At 33.1% G+C, this 24,759-nt stretch overlaps 1 protein-coding gene and 1 long non-coding RNA gene across 3 annotated transcripts; one reads left to right on the top strand and one right to left on the bottom strand.

Annotated features, from left to right (window-relative positions):
* Nucleotides 1-1,236: 1,236 nt before the first annotated feature.
* Nucleotides 1,237-10,205, top strand: CIPK1 (CBL-interacting protein kinase 1). 2 transcript variants are annotated; one of them, XM_086428838.1, is made up of 13 exons: nt 1,238-1,571; nt 1,704-1,766; nt 7,544-7,615; nt 7,746-7,853; nt 8,005-8,085; nt 8,180-8,233; nt 8,341-8,466; nt 8,565-8,777; nt 8,856-8,960; nt 9,099-9,215; nt 9,418-9,480; nt 9,624-9,698; nt 9,954-10,205. In XM_086428838.1, the coding sequence occupies exons 1-13, from the start codon at nt 1,395-1,397 to the stop codon at nt 10,020-10,022; spliced, it is 1,323 nt and encodes a 440-aa protein (XP_086284964.1). In that variant the 5' UTR covers nt 1,238-1,394; the 3' UTR covers nt 10,023-10,205. The 2 variants fall into 2 exon arrangements, with proteins under 2 accessions (XP_086284965.1, XP_086284964.1); XM_086428839.1 differs by lacking the exon at nt 8,005-8,085 and having other exon boundaries at nt 1,237-1,571.
* A 12,624-nt stretch (nt 10,206-22,829) lies between these two features.
* Nucleotides 22,830-23,787, bottom strand: LOC147383606 (uncharacterized). Its single transcript, XR_015173787.1, has 2 exons — nt 23,166-23,787; nt 22,830-23,077 (listed from the first exon to the last, which is right to left on the bottom strand). It is a non-coding gene; the product is annotated as an uncharacterized LOC147383606 (long non-coding RNA).
* Nucleotides 23,788-24,759: the final 972 nt, after the last annotated feature.

Genomic DNA, 24,759 nt, shown 5'->3' on the forward strand with positions numbered 1-24,759 from the left:
ATGAAATTGAAATCACCAAAAATCATAAATACCTATCGAGTTCAAATCTTTTTTATTTATTCTCAGTCCAATTCTAAAATAAATGGAATCGAAATCACATAAAATCACAAATACCTGTCGATTTCGATTCTCAAGAATCAAATGAGAAAAAAAATATTTCAAATCATTATAAAAAATTCCTTTAAAAAAAAATATTATCAACAAAATTATTAACTTACTTATAATTTGTTATACTAAAGATACAAATTAATAATTTTTTTCAAAAAGAAAAATTTATCTTAATTAAAAGTAATAAATTTTTAGAAGAGTAACTCATTTTAAGCCCCAATCAATAATTTATAAAAAAAGTTGAAGAATTTTATATAACATCTATTTATTTTGAAATAAAAATATATCTTAACTCATCTATAATTTGAAAAGAAATGAATAGAATAAATCGATTTCGGATACTCGTGGATAGCTATTGGATAGAACTTAATGACTTTAATTTCTATAGGTTCGATTTCATTTTAGATCCAATTCTAATCGGTTTCAATAAAAAAGGAGTCGGAATCGATTTCAGTAAATGGGTGCCCATTAATACTTCTAACTATAAGATTTGGTCATGTTTGTAGATAATGATAATTTTGAGGTCAATTATGATAGAAGAGAAAATAAGAATTTTTGTTTTTTTTGTATGAGAGAGAGTGAGAAGGGTAGACTTTGTAAATAAAACTAATTTTGATGATTTTTACAAGGAGAGAAATCTCTGTGATTTAATGGTGACTTGTAAAAAGTCCTAGCTGGCATCGGTTGTGGAATTGGAGGTGGAAAAAAGAACATGAGTAATGCTAGAGTGACGCCTCACGCCACTTCGTTAGACAAGAGGCGTGCACTCCACCATAGATACTACGCTCAACAAGATGCTGACGTGGCAGGATATCTATAATGAGATTTTTTTATACCTGCCACGTCAGTGACGTGAGCAATCGGTTCAGAAATTTACTCTTAAAAGACAATTTACACACGTTTTAAAATAAATAAAAAAGAAATATATTCCATCTCAACTATACACGCATATGTTAAACGTGGTTTGAGACTTTGATTTATAAATAAATATTGTATTTTTGTGCCACGTATATTTAAAAAACCTGGTAACCTAGCCAGCCGGTTACTCTTTAGGAAAATTATGAGGCCACACGTCACAATCTCATTATTGATGGATAATAAAACATAAAAAGGCAACCTAACTACGTTGTATGCTAGAGAGCACTCGAGGGACAGCGAAGAAAACGAAGACGAAGATCAAACCTCACTTCTTCACCCAACTCACCCAACTCTTCTCTTCTCTTCTCTTTTTCACCATTTTAATTCCAGAGAGAGAGAGAGAGAGAGAGAGAGATATTTAAATTTTAATGGTGAGAGAGGTAGAGAAGAAAGGAGTGCGAGTCGATAAGTACGAATTCCAAAGGACTCTTGGCGAGGGTAATTTCGGAAAGGTAAAATTAGCTAAGAATATAGAATCAGGTCAAGCGTTTGCAGTTAAGATATTGGACAAGAAAAGAATTCTAGATCTCAAAATCACTGATCAGGTCTCTCTCTCTTTCTTTCTTTCTCTTTTCAATCTTATGTATATAATCCTTTTAGTTTCTCGTAATTTTTATACGACTTTTAATGGATGGATTTGTTGATGTTTATGTTAATTTTAATGGACATGGAAGCAGATAAAGAGAGAAATCAGGATTTTGAAGCTCTTAAAGCATCCTAATGTGGTCAGATTACATGAAGTAAGTAAAGTCTCAGAATTACAAACTTTTTTTTTCTTCTATAATTTAAAGATCTTTATTAGTTTTTTTTTCCTAATTACGAACTTTTCTATTATTATTAATTGTAGATTAAGTAAAGTATAATTCTTTATCTTTTCTATTTTAATTTGGTTGATCTTCTGTAACTTTAAAACAGTTAGGGTTTTCAGACTAGTGTGTTTCGCGAGCCTGATATGTTTAATAATGGTTCTTTTGGAAAGATTCTATTGGCACACCAATTTTTTTTACTTGTAAGACACCAATTGGTGTGCTATAAGTAAAAAAATTAGGTGTGTTAATAGAAGCTCTCTCCTTTTATATCTATCTCCCTTGTTAATTGGAAAAACTTCACTTACGTCCCTGAAAGAAGTCGTGTCTAAAAAAATAAAAAATAAAAAATCATTTAGTAGAAATATCAAAGGTTTTTAAAAAAGATCGAAAAAAAATGAATTGAGATGAGTTCGAATAAGTTAGAAGTAAGTTTTATCCCCAGATTCCCTCATTTTCATGGGTTTTTGGTAGAGATTGAAAATGAGGATATTTTGGCCATTTTTTTAATAATTTTCTAAATTATACAAAGGTTGAGGGACCTCTCAAATATTCTCGAAAACATGGGGACGTATGCTAAGACACACAACAAAATGTTAATAACCAACATAGAAATCTAATACTTGTAAATTTAGGGAGACAGATTTTTTTTTTTTTTTTTTTCAATTAAGAAGGATGGTATTTCATAAAAGAAAGAGAAATTTTTCAAAACGTGATCAACTTTTGACGAAATTCCGATTCCAGCTCACTGTTCATTTTAATTCCAAATCATGAAATGCAAGATTGCAAGTTTTTCGAGTGAGGATCTCACATGTCAGGTTCGCTATTTTTGAGTGACATTGTCACTTTAGGAAAAAATTATCAACAAGATTGTCACTTTAAACCTTTTTAGATCATCACTTGAAAAACTTGCGAGCACTTCATGTATTGAGAATTAAAATGGTTATTTACCTTAGAAGAAAAAAAAATACACACACATCATTAGGTTAACATACCATAATTTCCACCTACAAACACCTCCTAATCTCTCTCTCTCTTAAAAAAAATCAGCTCAATCCGAAACTTCTAACCCATATTGAAATAATGATGATTTTTACTTATGCAAAAAAAAAAAAAAAAAATATATATATATATATATATATATATATTATATATATAGGGTCCCGTTCAGCAACAAACATTTTGACAAACACTTTGGCAAAACATTTTTCAAAACTTGGGTTAGAGGTTTTAGAATGGGCTGATTTTTGGTGAGGATGATCTCTACGGCGAGGAGATCATCCTCACCAAAAACCAGCTCATTCCAAAACTTCTAACTCCATCAAAAATGGTTTACAAAAAATGGACGGTCCACGATTTTTCAACTTGTAAACTGGGGCTAGAAGTTTTGAAATGGGCAGATTTTTGGTGATGATGATCTCCTCGCCGTAGAGATCATCCTCACCAAAAATCAGCCCATTCCAAGACCTCTAACCCATGTTTTGAAAAATGTTTTGCCAAAATGTTTGTCAAAATGTTTGTTGTTGAACATTTCCCATATATATATATATAATATATATATATATATATATATATATATATATAGAACAGCATTCCTAAGACTCATATTGGGACTTACATTGCGACACACCGTTTTGTCTTATATGGGAAAAAATATTTGGAGTGGGCTGATTTTTTGTGAGGATGATCTCTATGGTGAGGAGATCATCCTTGCCAAAAATCAGCTCATTATGAAACTTCTAGACCGTCCAATTTTTGTTGAAAAATTATAGACCGTCCAATTTTTGTAAATCAATTTTGATGGGGTTAGAAGTTTTGGAATGGGATGATTTTTTGCCAGGATGATCCCCTCATCACAGAGATCATCCTCACAAAAAATCAGCTCATTCCAAACATTTTTGCCCATATAAGACAAAACGGTGTGTCGCAATGTGAGTCTCAATATGAGTCTTAGGAACGTGACCCATATATATATATATATATATATATATATATATGGGTCCCGTTCGCCACCCTTAGTTTTACCACACACTTTAACAACGCGTTTTGTCTTACATGGGTTAGAAGTTTCGGAATGAGCTGATTTTTGGTGAGGATGATCTCTATGGTGAGGAGATCATCCTCACCAAAAATCAGCTCATTCCAAAACTTCTAACCCCATCAAAATTGATTTACAAAAAATGGACGGTCCATGATTTTTCAACGTGTAAACATGGGGCTAAACATTTCGGAATGAGCTGATTTTTGGGGAGGATGATCTTCTAATCATAGAGATCATCCTCACCAAAAATCAGCTCATTCCAAAACTTCTAACCCATGTAGGACAAAAAACGTTTGTTAAAGTGTGTGGTAAAACTTAGGGTGCTGAACATTTCCCTATATATATATATATATATATATATATATATATATGGCATGGGGACTAGGCTAATTTCTTAGTAACTTAAGGGGTGTTTGACTTATAAAGTTATGAAAATTGTAGGATTACAATCTAAACCTCCTTTAGTTTTGTTTGGACCAATTTGCATTTATTAAAGATAAATGTGTGCCACTTATTTTCTTAAAGTAATAAGATCCACAAAAGCCAGAGCTCGCTAATAAGACATTGGATGAGACCATGTATGAACAACATCAACGGCCAAGATGGCCGGGGAGTATCGTATAGCTCTAGAAAACCTTCATTAGTGCATGATAAATAATTCTGTTCTTATCATTGTAGGGGCCCACAATGTCAACAAAAAATTAAAGTAAACAAACCAATCACTTGTTTTTTGGTTTTGCTTTAAAGGCAAGAAGGGCCCACTTGATGGATGTCAAACTAAACTTACCCAATCACATGAAAGCAAATTTTCCACAATATCTGTGTATAAGAATTATTGTCCTCAATCCTATAATTGATCCTAGTTTTCAGATTTTTTTTTATTAATTATCTTTGAAATTTCACTCCAATCAGTAAAAACATTGACAATAAATAAATAAAAAAATCGTTACTTTTGTTCATTATATTTATATAGTTTTCTGAAAAATCATGATTGTATCAATTTTTTTTTTATCTGAATCAAATTTTGATATTGTAAATCTTTCGAAGATCTTGCATACACTTTTATTCATAGTGGCTACATGTTGATTATGATCTGTTATAGTGTCACAGTTCACCCAACCATAATTTCGCATGTTAATTAGAATGTACATCACTACTGTTCCAAGCAATGGACCCAAAGTATCAATTAACAGGATAATTTCGTAAAGATTACGGCTAATATGTATTGGACTTTGGAGACAAGGATTTACTTTTAGGATCCTAAAGTCGAGGATTTCGATTTCTTAGAAAGTGGCTATCCTCCTCAGATGATAATTTTCATGTACCCACAATATGATTAGTGAAATATATTTGGGAGTGTTGCACAATAATTGTGATCATCTGATATAAATTGATGTGGGTGGTCACTGTCTCTGATAAGGATTAGCTGTTTTATTAGTGGGAATTGTTGCAATTGATTTATAATACTTCAAAATAATGTATCTGGTTGATTGATTTCCCACATTGTTGGTTGTAGACCTATAATTAGATGAAACACTTGGATCCCACACCATTATATTCCTACTTAAGATTGATGGTATATGATAGGATCAACTTTACTAGAGGATGATATTCACTTTATTAATTAGGATTTGATGGATTGATAATCAAGAGCATTGAAAACGTCAACTAGCTTAATCGGTAAACGCTTGATGTACAACAAGTTGTAGAAGAATTCAATTCATGAAATGTTTGAATTTTCCAAAGTTCAAACGGAACGCCTAGGCCCACGGATCCAGATGAACGACGGATTTACAATATCCATTGATGTGTTAAAACTTAAATCAGTTTAATACTACTTTACCTTTTTGTTCTTTTAATCAATCAACAACAATAAATTGAAGAAGTTAGGAAATATTTAACTTCCCATAATTGAAGAGAAAAAATATAAAATGATTAAGATAAAAAAACATGACTTTTAGTAATCTCTTCTCAGATCTGAAACTAATGAAAGCGGAAGAAATATGCAAGAGCTAAAGTGAAAAAGACTTAAGATTTCTCCTCTGCGATTTAAATCTATTAAAAAAATCTCCCCAAACAAGATAAAGAAAAGCTCAAAATAGTCATAAAAAAAATTCCCAGATATAAATAACCCAAGAGTAGAACAAACTCAAGAAAGAAGGAAAAAAGTAGTCCATCGGAAAAATCACTCAAGAATATAAGAAGAAAAAACTAAAATGCGAGAAATAAACATTTTTTTTTGTTCCTTGAGATTGGTGTAACAAACACATACACATACTTGTTTATATATATATATATATATATATATATATATATATATATATATATGGGGGGCGTTCAATGGCCAACTTTTTAGCAAACTTTTTGGCAAAACATTTTTCAAAACATGAGTTAGAGGTTTTGGAATGGGCTGATTTTTGGTGAGGATGATCTCTACGGTGAGGAGATCATCATCACCAAAAATCAGCCCATTCCAAAACTTCTAACCCCATCAAAAACAGTTTACAAAAAATGGACGGTCCACAATTTTTCAGCTGGTAAACATGGGTTAGAAGTTTTGGAATGGGCTGATTTTTGGTGAGGATGATCTACTCACCGTAGAGATCATCCTCACCAAAAATCAGCCCATTCCAAAACCTCTAACCCATGTTTTGAAAAATGTTTTGCCAAAAAGTTTGCTAAAAAGTTTGCCCTTGAACGCTACCCTATATATATATATATATGGGTCCCGTTCGGCACCCAATATTTTTTCCAACAATTTGCCTAACATGTTTTGTCCTACATGGGTTAGAAGTTTTGATTCCAAAACTTCTAACCCCATGTTTACAAGTTGAAAAATTATGGACTGTCCATTTTTAGTAAATCATTTGTGATGGGGTTAGAAGTTTTGGAATGAACTGATTTTTGGTGAGGATAATCTCCTCATTATAGAGATTATTCTCACAAAAAATCAGCCCATTCCAAAACTTCTAACCCATGTACGACAAAAATGATTGGGCAAATAGTTGGGTAAATGGTTGGGTGCTGAACATTTCATATATATATATATATATATATATATATATATATATATAATATATATATATATATATATATATATCGAGAGAGAGAGAGAGAGAGAGAGGAGAGAGAGAGAGAGAGAGAGAGAGAGAGAGAGCATTATTAAAAATGGGTTGCAATAGGTATGGATTTTAAAACGTATAAAAAAAAAGGTATTTTTTAAAGGTTGTGGAGTGTTGGTTCAAATCTCATTGAACCCACCTTCACGCTGATTACTATCCACCCTTCTTGCCTAGTCAAAAATGGAAAAAATAAATAAAAATTAAAAAACCACTCCATTATGAACATACAAACTGGAAAAGAGCGCGAGAGATCATAAAAAATGACTTAGATTGAGGTAGTGAGAGAAATAATAAAAGACAGTGTTTGGAGAAAAAAAAAATGAATGGTTGAACATTATTTGTTCAGCTGGCCACAAATTCTGTGGACAAGGCTGTGATGCTTACTTGAAAAAAAAAATGCAAAGAGTTGAATGTGTACTTGCATGATTCGATGTCTTCTTTCTTTCCTTCCTTTTTCTTTCAATTCCTAGATTTGATGTTTTGCTACTATGTTAATATGTGCCAATAAATCACCCTTACATTGCTTTGGTTGGCTACTGAATTTACAGATCTTAGCCAGCAAAACCAAGATTTACATGGTCCTTGAATATGTTCCCGGTGGCGAATTATTCAACAGAATTGTAAGCAGCGCCATCTCTATTTCCTTACATTTTTAATCATGTTTTATTGGTATAATATGTAATTAGACTGTTATTGTTTCAATTTTTGTATCTAATTAATAACCAAGAAATATGGAAATATCATGTATAGACGTCAATGGGGAGGTTTTCAGAAGCTAAAGGCCGGAAGCTCTTCCAACAGTTGATCGATGCTGTGAGCTACTGCCACGACAAAGGTGTATATCACAGAGATCTGAAGGTAATTTGAGTGGCATTTTTAGTTATACAACATATAATGTAGTTGAATTAAGAAATTGTTGGAAACAACAGCTTCACTTGGAAAAAGATACAGAAAAAGGAATACAACCATGTTGATTAATCCTTATCATCCTTCCACATACATACGGCAGCTAGAGAACATTCTCGTAGACACGACTGGAAAAATTAAGATATCAGATTTTGGCCTCAGTGCTTCACCTCAACATTTTCGGGTAAAGCAGATCAAAGCATCCCTTAATCTCATAAATATGGCTTTAACTTGTATACGAAATCCAATATATTGTTTATTTGTTTCCGAAATTTCAGGATGATGGGTTACTGCATACAACCTGTGGAAGTCCAAGCTATGTTGCCCCAGAGGTTGCCATGAACTTAATTTTCAATAACTCTAATGTTTCTTTTTTTTTTTTTAATTATCAAATATGTGTGATTTTGGCTGATTTGTGATCCTGTGACCATCTTTGTAGGTTATTTCAAATAGAGGGTATGACGGCTCAACATCCGATCTCTGGTCATGTGGCGTAATCTTGTATGTTGTTCTTGTTGGACATCTCCCTTTCGATGATCGAAACCTCGCTGTTCTCTATCATAAAGTATGAAAATTGATCCCTGTGTTGTCTACACTGATGGCCTTATATACCAAACATTATTTGCCCCAATTGCTATTTTTTCTTACTCTATGATGATTTAGATATTAAAGGGAGATCTTCATATACCCAAATGGCTTTCCCCCGGTACTCAAAATATGATAAGGAGGATTCTTGATCCCAATCTCAGTACCAGAATAACAATGGCCGAGATCAAAGAAGATGAATGGTTCAAGCAAGATTATATTCCTGCGAATCCCGAAGATGAAGAAGAAGACATTTTCATGGATGACGGTGCCTTCTCGATACAACCTAAGGTATGACTTGGTTACCCTTCTTGGGCACGCTTCTATGGTTCTCTATGAAACTAGAAGTAATCCATTTCTGTGTCATAGCCAGCCGAATCCGAGAAACATACAGATTCACCCAAACTAATCAATGCCTTTGAGTTAATTGGAATGTCATCGTTCCTTGATCTTTCGGGATTCTTTGAAAAAGAGGTGAGAGCTTCAACACCTAGTCTTGCTTTGTTCTTTTATATCCTTCTCTCCATTTGAGTTCCTTTTCATTGGTGATAGCTCATGTATATGGTTATGATGGTATCTCATGAAGCTTTTCAAAAATATGAGTAATTACAGGATGCTTCCGAGAGGAAGATTAGATTCACATCCAATCATTCACCAGAAGAACTAATCGAGAAGATTGAGAATATTGTCACAGAGATGGGATTCGAAGTCCATAAAAGAAATGGAAAGGTTGGTTTATAGTAAGCACAAAATGAGACATCCCAATGTTGTGTAAATGTCTTGTGTTTTGTGCGATTTTTGTCCTCTGTTGTTTCGTTTTTTTCACACCAAACAGAGTCACACGGCTCATTTCTTGCACAAAACACTTTATATGTGCGCAAAGTAGTGCATTTATAGCTAAATTTCGATTTTTTGTGTGTCGATTATGCAGTTGAAGGTGATGCAACAACACAAGGGTCAGAAAGGACTTGGTAGCCTTTCGGTCACTGCAAAGGTAAGTAATTTGAAATTTGGAAAATCATGTTTTTGGGGAAGTACATGCGGTTTCACGACCTTTTTACAGCACTCACACTTTAATAACATCAGAATAACTGATGTTGACAATACTAAGATTATTATCTTTTGAAATTCTCACAGATGTTCGTGATAAGTCCATCTCTGTATGTTGTGGAATTAAGAAAATCAAATGGAGATTCTTCATTATATAGACAGGTGTTTCTCCTGAATGTTTTTTCTTTAATAGGAATTGGCAATACTTCTAGTAAAATTAATCTCAAGTGGGCAGGTGACCTTGCTGTGTTTAGTCCGACACTGGACACTCATTGCCTCGTCTCTCTCCTTATAAACTGTTGGGCCTCTCCACTCATTGTCATTTGGTTTTGAGTTGGACCTCAAAATTTATCATTATATAAGTACATCTATGGCTTTGGCTCAATCCTAACTTGTAAAACTATATGGTGGATGCAGTTGTGTACAAAGCTATCAAATGATCTTGGGATCTGCCAAAGCCAACAGCTTTTGATCTCACATGTTTGAAATCCGGAGTTTGTTTGTATAAATGCCTTACTCAAAAAATGGGATGGGCAACAAGAATCTTATTTCACCATTCAATAACTATATTTAGAGCAATATATTATGTCAAGGAACGTGTGTTAATGTATTTCTTACTACCTTCAAGATGCGAGGACGAACTTATCAATGGATCTATTATCTTTCCCATGAACTTGTATTGGTTTCGGCATCCCCGCCCATTTACAAAATATGGGTTTTGAGCCCAAACAATTAACAGGAAAAGAATGCCCAACTTCACCTAAATTGTTAGGTAACCAAATATTAGTAATAGTTGTCTAGAACCTTTTTAGCAAGTCGGAATACGACAAAAATTCAAGTTTTATTCGATTTTGGATTGGAAAAATCCGTTCTAAAATTTTACCAAAAATTTGATAAATGAAAAATATATGACATATGCTAGCGCGCACATATGTTTTTCAACTGGTTAAGAGCAATCTTTATCAGTCGAGTAAAGACCGAGTGAAAATTTTCGAGTCAGAAAATCATTAGTGTATATCGAAACCTAATCAATCTACTCATGATAAATACCCCACCAATTGGACATTATGAAAACATCTCTAAGGGCCCTACCACTATTAGTTAGTTATCGTCACGAAAAGGAATTCCTCAATGGTTGAGAGTAGTACTAGTAGTACATGAACATGTAGTACATATATTATTTTGACCTTTTTAATTGACGATATATGATCTCTGTAGATATGTAATGTTCAACATCACGAAGTACAGTATCTGAATCAGACACGTGGTTGACGTCTAGCTTGCTAGGGTGGGGTAGGTAGGGTGGGCCCCATATTACCAGGAAATTAGTGAATGTTTTTAAAAGTACAGAGATTTGCCTGGCAGACCTAACTCTTTCCTTTTTATTTAAAAAAAGCTCCCTTCTCTAACGGAATCTTACTTTATGAAGTTTTTATACACCAAACCTGACTTTATCAAGTTTGTTACCAATTAAACCTTGAAGTGAGATCCACGTCATATAATTCATATTTATACGACTAATTTATTATTTAACATACGTTAGATTGGATTCTATACGTATCAATTTGTGGCATTTTAAAAATATGATCTGATGCCACATAGTTATTACTTATAAAAGACAAAATTCTAATAACTTAAAAAAAAAAAATTAATTTTCACTATTTTATTTTAATTTTTAATTTGAGAGTTCAGTAGTCATCTAGTTTCAACACCTACAATCAAGGTTAAAAAGCTTTTTTTTTTTTTTTTTTTTGAATTCAAATTTTTCCATGAAATCTAAAAGTCAATTGTGGATTGATAATTTGATAATCCATGTGGGTCAAATGACCCTTAGTAATATTTGAAATCAAGTTAGGTTTGTTCAAGTAAGAAACTTGACAAAATAAGAAAGTTTTTGAAATAAATTACAGCAAATAGGAGTGCCTAGTAAATATTTCTTAAAACTTATAGAAATATGATCTGATGTCACATAGTTATAATTATAACTTATAAAAGATAAAATTCTAAGAACTTAAAGAAAAAAAAATTTCACTGTTTTATTTTTATTTTTTATTTGAAAGTTCACTAGCCATCTAGTTTCAACACCTACGATCAAGGTCAAAAGGTTTTTTTTTTTCTTTCGAATTCAAGTTTTTTCATGAAATCTAGAAGTTTGTGTTGTTGGATTGATAATTTGATAATCCATATGGGTCCAATGACCCTCAGTAATATTTGAAATCAAGTTAGGTTTGTTCAAGTAAGAAATTTGACAAAGTAAGGGAGTTTTTGTAATAAAATTGAAACAGATAGGAGTGACTGGTAAATATCTCTTAAAACTTAAAAGTAATTTAAATAGATATTAATTAAGAGGTCAAAGGAGGGAGTAGGGTCAGTACAACGTACACTAAGATGGGTAGTACAGAGTTAAAAAAGAATCTAATTGTTATCTAATAGTAGTACTTGCACGTGTGTACTACACACACTTCTCTTCTCTCCAAGAATTTATCCACCAAACCACACCAGCACATCCCTTCTCTCCAAGACTCTCTATCCACCAAACCACACCAGCACACATGTATATATATATATACGTAATCCAGGCAACATGAACAAAACATCTTGTAATTGGTGTGGAAGCTGTGACCGATACAGAAACCGACACGAGCCGGATAAAATTAAAGATTTCATGCGAAACGAAACGAAACGAAACGGTAAGATATGGGGAGTGGTGAAATAGCCCAGACAGGGATAAGGTAGAGCATGGAATGATCCAACCAACACTAACTCGCTGTTGTTGCTCTTCCCCTGCACTGCCTCTTCCCTGGCTCTCTCTCTCTCTCTCTCTCTCTCTCTCTCTCTCTCTCTCAACCGTTGATTATTTGATTATTTATTTTGAGATCTATATATCTAATCTCTAATGTGGGTCCATCAAATGGTGGTGGGCCATGGTCCATTAACAAATGCTTTTGGTTTTGTTAAAGTGTAGCAGGTGTACAGAGGCTCACTAACAACCCACATTGTTATTCTGATATTGTTGATTGTTGATGGTTGAAGAGAATGATTAGTCAGAGAATCCTTGGATCTCTGGATCAATCTTCGGTGGTGATTGGTGTAGCAAGAAATGGGTCGTGTAGGTTCAGGTCCGGGTAGGATATTGGTTTAGATATGACTGTTTGTAACTGTTCTCCTCATATCCGATTGGGATCCATATTGTAACAACCGAATCTGACCCATACTTCATCTTGTATGATCCATATTCCATGGCAAATTAAGGTGCCTTTTGACCCCAGTAATTTGATGCAGTTACTTAATTAAACCCATCTTGATCCAACTCGGTTCACATTCTCTTGCTCCATATTTAAACCATTTTATGTAAAGATCCATTTTAAGGATCCAAACCAACAATACATGAATCTGGATGGGATAAAAAGTTGAAAAATCTGTCCATCTTTTGGTCCATTAATTTGTTTTGAAATACAACCTTAACATTGAAATCTTCAAATAAAATTCAATTCAAATTGATAAATAGGATGAAAATGACTTTAGGCAATATTTATGTATTATTATTTATTTATTTTGATAATCGGGTATCCCTGTATACACGGGAGCAGTCCTGTATCTGGGCTTTGCCCAATCCATAGACCATAGTCTTGTTGTCCTCATTGTTGCAAAAGTCAAGAAGAAAATAAGCACACAATGCAAAATAAAGAAGAAAACACGATTTACGAAATTCACTCTTTTCTGGGCTATGTCCTCGGAGGAGATCAATCTTCTTCACTATTTATATCAAGTAAAGGTTACAAAGGAAAATCCCTTCTCCACCTCTTCTCACTCAAATATATCTCCTTTCTCAACAAGAAAACCCTAGGTCAAAGTTATTGGACGAAAGCGACAGGGTTTGTGTTTCCTCTGTGGTGGTGCTTGTAATTAATCATTCACAAAAGATGATCGATCGATCTCACAAATTTGAGAAAAAAATTGAGTGAAAGAGGTTGAAATGAGAAGTCAAGTACCAAACTAGGGCTTGGAGAAGTTGAGGTTTCTGTGGCTAATGATATTAGAAGAAACGATGATGAGTTAGGGTTTTTGGAGGAGACAAAGTGATTAAAGTAAATCTTGTAGAGAGAAAATGGTAGAAAGAGAGAATCACGCAAAAATTTTGACACCAAAAATTTAGCTCGTTTAGATTTGGATTGTCTGACATTTTTCCAAACAAATGCCCTTGTTGATTTGTTTTATGCAACGATTTTCAAACAACACCCCTGTTGTTTTAGAATTTGGGGCGTTTTTAAAATGATTATTTCTTGTAGTGGGTGTAGCAAGTCCTCAATATTCCATTTCTAAGGCATTCCGATCCCAACCGATCGACCATCGCCTAGAGAAAACTCATTTGCAAGGAATCCATACTATATGAATCATTAAGTGGGGTTAAAGAATTGGAATTGAATCCCATGACTTTAAAACATGACTCAAAGGTACCTATGGATTGATCAAGATGCTTGTCGATTGTTTCTTTCTTTATGTAATTTTTTCATCGTTAATTTGAACTTCTCAAAGCTATGAGATTGATATTAGTATATATGGGGCTTGGGCCAATACTCGACTACTTTTTTTTTTTTTAGAGTATTCGGGGATTTAGGCAGACCCCCTGACTAGAATATATAGATAAGGGAAAAAAATTACACTCTCACATAGGGTGTCCTAGAGGTATCATCCCTTTCAATGGAATTCATCTCAAACGGAAGATCAAAAGCGAAAATGTTTCTAGTGTCGTGAGTAGTTAACAATGAAGAAGTTTGTCCGCAAGCCTATTTGCTTCTTTAAAAGTAAATTTGAAGTGAATGTTACCATACGTAGAGCATAGGGCCCAAATTTGGTTAGTTAAGGGCTCGACTACTTTCATTGTCTTTGATCACATTAATTTTTGCTCACCAAGATTGTGAGCACATTAAACTTATTAAATTTTTTGGCATGGAAGTATTTTCAACATGATGAATTATGGAAATTTAGAAAATTAATCATTTTTCTTTTCCAGAAATTTCTATTATTTGAAAATTCCCAAACAATAGAAAATTCTTGTATAAAAATTTATAAGCTTCCACTTTTAAATCCTTATGGAAAAAAATCATTGTTAACTATCATGATTGATTTGATTTTGGAATTTAACTTATTCTACTTGATAGGTTTATTTCAAATTAAATAAAAACGATAAATCTATAAGATGACAATAAGATCCACGATAACTTGTGAAGTTGAATATTGGACAATTAACACTACATGAAAACTGGAAAAATCGACAAAAAAATTTGACAGGCCAAGGCCCATGAATATTAGAAACTGAATTTTAACGGTCTAGGACCGTCAAAATTCTTGATGTTCCTAGATTTGACGGCTCAGAGCTGTTGAATTTCTCTCATCCTTCATTAATTTGATAGTTTCGCCCGTAAAAAGAAAATTGACAATGAAAAATTCAACGTCAATTTGACCTATTGGTCCGTCAAATTTTATGAAATTTGACGGCCTAAGACCTTCAAATTTGGGCCTTTTTCACATTGTGTAAGAAATGCCAAGAATGGGGATGTTAGCAATATATATGTAGGGGCAACTTTTGGACTAAGTAGCAATCTAGACAAATTTTGTAGATAGAAGACATCCTGTAGGCACTAATTGGCACTATCATTTCAAGCAACCCCAATTTTGGGGGGATAGGGTTTCTTGATGACGAATTTATTCAGGCTTTTATTTGTAGGCTAGGGAGTATACCCATCTTTGGTAAGACAAATCTCCTTGGATTAAGCCGTGCGCACCATCCCATCCTGTCACATGTTATGATACTTAAGTAGTCACATTTCTATGGAGAAGCATATAGAGACTCGAAATCATAACCTGGGGAGCACATCTAATCACTTCTTACCATTTCACCTAAACCCCAATGGGTAATTTATTCAGGCTTTTATTTCATTAGAAGCTAAAATCATTAATTACTCAATCCAACCTCTTGACAAATTTATAAGTAAACTAGAAAGTGGTGCCATTTTATCACTCTTCTAGTTTAAGTTTATTAAATTACAGAAAGGGTTAGAGAAATATATGAATTCATATGTAATATTTGATTATTTGCAATATTTATTTCATACACACCTATGAGATTGTTTCGGAACAATTATCTTTGATTTAGGATGTGATCGTCGTGGGATAGCACATCATTAATTCTAGCCCCCGTCACAGAACTGTAGAACATTTGCCTTAAGATATGCAGAACCATAAATCTTTTTTTGTGTATCTCGAGGCAAATGATCTACAATTGTGTGTGTGGGGGGGGGGGGGGTTGTCAGAGTATCACGATTCTTAATTCTAATATATTTATTTTGTTCTTCTCAACATATCACCATCAAAACCTAATCACAAACATTTGGGGTTAGTTAAACAAATCATGCTTCTTCATTCTATTATCTTCAGAGTCATGTCTTATGTTATTGAAAGTATGTTCGTATCTATTTTCATTATCCATTGTTGTTCTATTGTTGAATTGAGAAAAAAATGATAAAGGTTATTTTAATTTTTATTTTTTAAAAAAATCATATATAGATGACAAGATCAATATAAAATGGTGGTGATGGATGCATTCCATCAAATTGATAAATATTATCATCATCACATTGTTATTCTATTATTTTCTTTCTTCTTAAAAGGTATAATCTTCATTCAAATAAATAAATAAATAGTCGATCCCAAAAATTAAAATTGAAAGATAATTACAAAATTCGCCTCTCTTCACTACAAAGGTTTTATAGAGTGTACTGATCCCAATACGACCATGTAGTACAACGCCTCATCTATAAAATGTGTAGTACAATGATCTACCGCGTGCTACGACAATATAATGAGGCATATTTTTGCCGAACTTGACCATGATCTTTTAAGAGAGACTAATTAAAACTGACCAAAATATCCTTCAATCATTTGTCAAAAATCTTTAAAAAGGAAAATTACTTGTCCTGGTGGAGGGATTTCTTTCCAATTAGTCCCTAAGTTTTAAAACTTCTCTTAATAGTCCATTTAGTCAAACTTTTCTTTCTAATCAGTTCTTGAACCCACTCCTCACATTTCGTCCTAAAAATTTGGAATTTTAACATTTCAATCAAATTTTTGAGACATCATTCCGATGGAAAGGATATGAGAAGGAAGAAGAAGTCAATTTCGAAGATTTTTTCAAATATTTTGAAGATCTGTAAAAACTTAGGAGTTTTTTCAAATTCTTTACTTCGTTTTTAGATGAAAACTGATCAAGATGGTTCTTTTAGTTTGCAATTTCATCCATACAAGTTCTTAAGACCTTTTCATGTATTTTAGTCTTAAAAAAAACTTGAAAAACAAAAACGCGTGAGTTTTACCAACATTGAACTCTCCACTTTTATTGTCGAGTTCAACATTTTTTTTTAAATTATCGAATTCAACAATATAAAAAAATGTCGACCTTGACGATAAAAAGTCGTGAGCTTGACAATAAATAAGAAGTGGCGAATTCCAATAAATAAAATGTGGTGAGGTCGACAATAAATTTGAAATCTTAACATTGTTATTTAGTTTTGTTATGAATCATCGCAATAAATTAAAAAAATTAAATATAAATGTTCCAAATTAGAAATGTATCATTTTCATTCATCATTCATGATTTTAAAAAATCGATAAAATTGATTGCAAACGTCGTTGAAAAACCTAAGCATGTGGAGAAGATGAGAAAATGAGCTAATTTGGGTATTTCAAGAACATTATAACAAATGTTTTAAAAATCAGATTGATAATCAAAACAAAATTTTACTTAATTAGTCAAAACCCAATCTAATTGAGGTTCAATTTGATTGGATGGAAAAAAAAATGATGTTGGAGGGTGTTATTAAATTTTTTTGAGGTTAAAAGGGTAAAAGATGAAAAATAATAAAGTGGGTTAAAAAAATATAGTAAAGTTGGAGGGGGTGAAGGGCATCCTCTTTTGATTTAAGGGCTAAAAGTGAAAAAATTAAAATTGGAGAGATATTATTGAAAAAATATAAGATTTATGGATAAAAGATGAAAACCAATCAACTGGGTTAAAAAAAGATAATATAGTAAAATAAGAGGAAATGAAGAATAAATAAAATAAAGTAGGTCCCATAAAATTGCAGCTTGGTAAAATGTTTGTCTCATATAAAATTGTAGCAGATGAGACGCTTATCCCTACAAAACTATAGTAAAGTGGGTCATACAGTTGTGTTTTATTATATAGATATACTAGAGAATGTTTGTGTCGTAGAGTTCGACTGTGTTTACAGCACAAACATCCTATTTGGGTGTTAAGGGGTGAAAGTCAAAAAAAAAAAAAAATTAGAGGTATATTATTAAAAAAAAATTAAGGTTAAGAGGTGAAAAATGAAAAATAATAATGTTAAAGAGAGTGAAGAGAAAAGATAAAAAAAAAAAAGTGTAGTATAGATAGATGAGACATTTGTCAAACCACAAAACTATAATAACTCAGGTGCGTTTTATAATATGGGTTTTGTTAACATGTGCCATAAGACACACATTAAAGTGCAATAAATACATCAGAGGAATTGAATTTTGTATTGAAAATATCCCTTTTTTTTATTATTATATCAAAATACCTCGAGATACATATTCCCAAGGTGTATTTATTGCACAAGAATGAATACTATGATTCGCATTTCGAACAGGCATAAATACAGCATCTATAGGATAACTTCCATTTTGAGTGTTATTTGGTGTTTTCATACGATATCCACGATTCCTCTCGATTTGTAATCCAATACACAAATCAATTGGTTCTGTCAGGCTAGCTATCTGTTGGGTAGTATCAACGATTTCCACAGAAGACGGTGAGATGATGTCTTGCGCAGTTACGTATCCAGGACCCCTGACGCAAATATATGCGTCGCGAGTTCCATACAGATTACTTCTCAATACAATTTCTTTCAAATTCATTAAAATTTCATGTACTGATTCTTCAATACCTACTATGGTAGAATATTCATGTGGTATTTTTTCAGATTTTGCACGTGTGATACATGTTCCTTCTATTTCGCCAAGTAAAGCCCGTCGCATCGCGATGCCTATCGCTTATTGTCTGCTCTTGATTCAACATCTGCCCTTGGGCACACGTTAACAAACCCCATTTTAGGTCACTCTAGACGGAAATATGACTTTTTCAAGATTTCTCAAATTCAAAACTTGAGAAGAAGTTTGCTTTAGAAAAAAAAAGAACCACGGACTGTTAAATTACAAAAACCGGTTTAATGAACCTGGTCAAAATTTCTAAAAATCCGGTTGGACCGTGGGTCAGGTTTTTAAAACAGTGGTCAGTACAACGTACGCTAAGATGGGCAGTACAAAGTTAAAAAAGAATCCGACGGTTATCCATTAGTAGTACTTGCACGTGTGTACTACACACCCACCCTTGACCACCGCACCACACATGTATATATACGTAACCAGGCTACATGCACAAAATATCTTGTAATTGGTGCGGAAGGTGTGACCGATACAGAAACCGACACGAGCCGGATAAAATTGAAGATTTCATCCGAAACGAAACGAAACGGTAAGATATGGGGAGTGGTGAAATGGCCTAGACAGGGATAAGGTAGAGCATGGAATGGTCCAACCAACACTAACTCACTGTTGTTGCTCTTCCCATGCACTGCCTCTTCCCTGGCTCTCTCTCTCAACCGTTGATTATTTGATTATTTGTTTTGAGATCTATATATCTAATCTCTTATGTGGGCCCATCAAATGGTGGTGGGCCATGGTCCATTAACATATTCTCTTGGTTTTGTTAAAGTGTAACAGGTGTATAGTACAGAGGTCACTCACCTCACCCACATTTTTATTCTAACATTGCTGATTGTTGAAGAGAAGGGTTAGTCAGGCAATCCAATGATCCAGATTGATGAACGTGTCAAGGATCTCTAGATTAATATTCGGTGCTCAGTAGTCATTACAGCAAGAAATGGTTCGGGTCAGATCTGACTGTTTGTATATCCGCTTTTGATCCATATTGTAACAGCCGAATCTGACCCATGCTTCATGGAAAGTTGCCTGTTAAGTATATGGTTTGGATCGTATCCAATGCATAAATACCGACCCAAGTAATTTGATGCAGTGATCCAATTAACTATCCAAACCATTTTATGTATAGAAACATTATTTTAAGGATCCAAAACTAGAGCATATAAATCTGTCCATCTTTTGACCCATTAATTTGTTTTGGAATACAATCTCCATATTGAAATCTTCAAATAAAATTCAAGTCAAATTGATAAGTAGGAATGAAAATGACTTTAGATGCAATATTTATGTATAATGAGGCACCATCATGGTTTTAAAACTCGGTTTCACTTCTCATCTCGTCCATACCCGATACCGAGTTGTCTTGGACGAGTCATCTCATCTGGTTCGATAACGAGACAATGATTTTAGACCATTTAAAAAATCTTGAAAAATCTGATTTGATTTCGTCTTGATTTAGAGGAGAAAGATGAAGTTTTTTTTTTACCACACCCCTTTGTTCTCTAGTTAACTTGGTTGAGAAGGAGAAAAAATCGATTTGTGGGTGAAAATGATAGAGTTTGGAGATGAAAACTGATATAGAGATTTTCGATATCTTGTCCGAGACATATAGTTCATCTCGTGAGATTTCAAAAAACATGTCCGTCCGTCTTGTTTTTGGTCGATACCGAGACGACTTGGGCAATACATCTAAGTCTCGGATGAGTTTTGAAACCATATGCACCATGTGGCATTGGTTTGGTCATACATTTATCATGGCATGTTGCCAAGTAGTAAGCACGCCTAGGCATTTAAGACTTGGACACAAGTTGGGCCACTACAATTGATCACTCCCAGTTTTTGTTGTTGATTATAATATCGTCATACCCGATGAACTTCATATCTCAAATGAATGTCATCGTCCTCTCATGTCATTTGTTTTATCAATGCCACGTTCATTTGAATGCCAATGTTTCGCTCCGGTGTCCATTGAAAAAATAAAAAATGAGAGCAAGATCATCTCAGCTTTACTCGTTGTGAGGTGCAACAACTCGTCAAGATTTATTTCTAAGTGACCGATCGACCATCACCTAGAGCAAATTAACTCATTTGCAAGGAACCCATACCAAATGAATCCTCAAGTGGGGTGAAACATTCAGATTTGAATCCTATATATAATTCTAAAATGCGACTAGCTCAGTCTACTTTTTAGTTCTTTATGCAAATTTTTCTTCCTTTGTATTTCTCAAAGCTATGTGATTGATCCAGTACCATCCAATTCATATTAGAATATATGGGGCTTGAGCCAGATTTGGACTACTTTCATCGTCTTTGATTGTATTTTTGCTCACCTTGATTTTGAGTACATTAAACTCATTAACACTAAATTTTGGCATGGAAGAATTTTCAACATGATACATTATGGAAATTTAGAAAATTGATCATTTTCTTTTTCTAGAAATTTCTATTATTTTGGAAATTCCCAACCAATAGAAAATTCTTGTATGGAAAATTTTATAAGCTTCAACTTTTAAATCTTTATGAAGAAAAATAAAATGATCACTGTTAACTATCATCTTGATTACTTGATAGGTTTATATGTCCCAATTAAATAAAGTTGATAAATCTATAAGATGACAATAAGATGGATGATAACTTACGAAGTTGAATATTGGACAATCAAGAAATGACAAGAAAGAGGATGTTAGCAGTATATATGTAGGGGCAGGTTCTGGACTAAGTAGCAATCTCTACAAACATTGTAGATAGAAGCCATCTTGTTGGCACCATCTCTTGCAATATAGAATGGGTACAAGGACAATGTGCACTTATTCTCAAAATACAATCATAGAATATGTGGATCCCATATAGGCCTATTCATTTGTTACGCAAGAAAGAAGATCGTCGACTACACATCAACTCCATTGTTTTCTTGTACCATTCCTAAGAAACAAACTTTCGTGTTGATTTCATTTTACGGTACATTGTAAATAAATTTTCAAACGCATTATTGCTTTTGTTGTAAAAAAAATGACAAATCGTGTACCTTCATTTGCATGTAAAGATAAGATTAAAAACATTGAGCTTAATGAAAGATAAACTTGGAAAAATTAAATTAAAAATGAACGCATTTGTAAAGATGTTCATAAGAAATAAACTAAGAAAAAGTCAATTGAGATGGTCTGAACATATAAAATGAAGAGTGTTAAAGTGATAACAACTCAGGTCTAAAAGAAAGTGCAACCTAAATATTCAAATAAATGTAAGAAAGAAAAAAATTGACATTTATTGAGATAATAAAAAACAAATCTAAAGATTTTATGATCAATAAAATAAATTATTTTAAATTTAATTGAGTGGAAGAACAAAATTGGCTATGCCAAACCCCATTTTTTGGGATTAGGGTTTCATGATGATGAATTTATTCAAACTTATATGTCATTGGAAACCAAAATCTTTAATTAATTGATCCAACTTCTTGACAAACTTATAAGTAAATTAGAATGTGGTGGGTATTCTATTACTCTTCAATTCTATGTTAATTAGAATTAGGGAAAGGGCTAGAGAAATGTATAAATTATTAAATTCATATGTAATATTTGAATCTTTACGGTATTTATTTCATACACCTCCCTATCGGGTTGATTTGGGAGCGGATCCTCTGTAGCACTCTTTGACGGTTAAGAAAGTGCCACGTCACCCACAAATTTACATTTCACCGTTGAAAAATGTTAGATTTTTTTTTTTGTCAAATTATTTACATTCGTCCTTAAATTGGGGAAAAAGATAGAAGTGTCGAATTGTCTAAACTGTTCCAAGGGTTTTTCTAATATCCAACCACATTGGTTGACATCTAGATGAGAAAAAAATAAGGGTGTAACAAAATAATCAAAATGGAATATAATATATGTTTTTGGTAATTTAGTATTCTAATTTACTTACGTCTTTTTCTTTGGGATCCACAAGTAAAAAAGATCTATGGTTATATACACCATCACATCAACCATGTAAGTTTTACCACATCATTTTATCATTAGTCTAAACATTATCATCATCACATTGTTATTCTATTACTTTCTTCTGTCGTGATCAATGCACGTGTAAAATCATACACGGTTGACATGGCAGGGTATAGAATCATAGATCTTTTTCTTCGAGATACAAAAGGAAAAAAGATTTGGGATTCTGTGCCCTTGCCACATCAGCCAAGTATAGATTGCATATGATTTACCGTGTATATTCATCATTGTTTCTTCTTAAAATGTATCATCCTTGTTCCAAAAAAAAATTCAATAAATAAAAATAAAAATGAAAGATAAATTACAAAATTCTCTTATAAAGGTTTTATTCCCAAATATTCAAACATAATGGAAATCTATAGTACAATCATGATTCTCTACAAAGGTTTTATACCCAAATAATTTTTTGAAAATTTTAAATCATCCCAATCTCTCAAACTCCTCCTTGTCTTCCTCTGTCTGGGGCAACGTAATATGGTGAAGCTGAAGCACTGTATCATACTAATTAACAAAAACCAAGGCCAGTAACGGTTACATAACATCAATTTTGCTGATAGAGATAGAGAGAGAGAGAGAGAGTTTTTCTTACCTTACTACCTCTCCAATGTTTGTAGCCAACAAACCCAGAGAAAGGCTAGACTTTGGCGTTGGTGTTGGACACAAGACTCTTTTATCTTCCCATATTAAGAGTGGTCCCCACTTCTGAATTTCAATACAGACCGTCCACTTGTCCAACTACGTGGACCATGGTAAAAGTGGGGCCATGATGATTCATCCCATAGATGGTCCACCTATTGAACGGCTTGGATGGAAAGATTCAAAAGTATTGTGTCCGTCACCGACGCAAAAGACTTTCCCCTTACTACCTTACCTATTGAACCCTATTTGATCTCTTATATTTGTAATTTGATATTTATAGATGATATAGAAGATCAAGAGGGGGTGTACTGTCCCCAATACAACCATGTAGTACAACCCCTCATCTATAAAATGTGTAGTACAACAACAACAACCTACTACCATGTACTGCAACAATATAATACGGCATATCTTATTATCTTTACCTCCCTTGACCATGATCTTTTAAGAGAGACTAATAAAAACTGACCAAAATATCCTTACTTCAATCACTTGTTAAAAACCTTGAACCTTGGACTTTCATCACAATTTCAATGATTTAGGGTGTCAACCAAGGACACCTCTTTCACTTAATATCCCCTTCATAGTTTCAAGTATCTTGATATCGTTCTCAAACGATGCAAATAATTAATAATATATGTGAGCCATCTCGAATGTTGTCTCGTTAAACAACATAGATGACTCAAACAATAATTTAAAATTCTCGTTTAAGTCAACAAAATTCAATTGAGTCAACTGGGATTTTGTATTTTTTTTATTAAAATAATTATTTTTTTTATAAGTAAATATTTATTATCTAAATAAAAATATGATATTACGACTAATCATCTTCTAGTATACCTTATTCTATATATATAAAAAATCATAAATATTTATATATAAATATAAATTAATAAATAATTATAAACTGAGTTAAGTGGTTTATCTCATCCAAACGAAACGACTCATAATAATAATAATAATAATTAGTTAAATATTAAAATATCTAACCCTCTTTAGGTAATTTTTCCTAAATCAAATCAAATTAGCTTCCAGTCCAAATCACGTTGTCAGTTTGGCCCCAATGCAAAAGACACTACTTTAGCCATAAGAGAACCCTTAATGAAGTAGTTAGATCTCAATCAATTATGTTGTACTACACATATATCATCTGTCGATGTCACAGCTTCTAAAATAATACCACGTTTAATGCATGCACCGGTAGATTGTTATTTTTATTTTTGATTTTATTTTTTTAATGTGCGTCGTGGGTCCCCTTCGGATGAGACTAATCCCAAAGTCACATGCAACACCCCCTTCGGAAAGTCCGACATGCAACTAGTTGAGTCGAGGGTCAAATGGACCCAGGAGGATTGCGCTAAGTACTTCATTGCCTCGTGGGGTTTCGAATACTTGACCTACTCTTCGTGGTAGATGTATGTACTGTCACCATCTGATCACGAAATGTGCAGTAATGGAGTAGCTAATATACAGAAGTTAGATTGCTACCCTTGGATCATAAATTAGTCTCCTCGATCAATCAGTCGGATGAAGCTGTAGTTTCG

The sequence above is a fragment of the Akebia trifoliata genome, chromosome 16, assembly GCF_017979445.1.
Source record: "Akebia trifoliata isolate Shusen 1 chromosome 16, ASM1797944v1, whole genome shotgun sequence".
Classification (NCBI taxonomy): domain Eukaryota; kingdom Viridiplantae; phylum Streptophyta; class Magnoliopsida; order Ranunculales; family Lardizabalaceae; genus Akebia; species Akebia trifoliata.

What these genes read in the sequence shown, in the direction of transcription:
- CIPK1 (XM_086428838.1), top strand. Translation starts at nt 1,395, where the DNA reads ATGGTGAGAGAGGTAGAGAAGAAAGGAGTGCGAGTCGATAAGTACGAA. An exon ending in CGGGATTCTTTGAAAAAGAG is followed by an intron (nt 8,961 to 9,098) that starts GTGAGAGCTTCA and finishes GAGTAATTACAG; the next exon opens with GATGCTTCCGAGAGGAAGAT. An exon ending in ATTCTTCATTATATAGACAG is followed by an intron (nt 9,699 to 9,953) that starts GTGTTTCTCCTG and finishes TGGTGGATGCAG; the next exon opens with TTGTGTACAAAGCTATCAAA.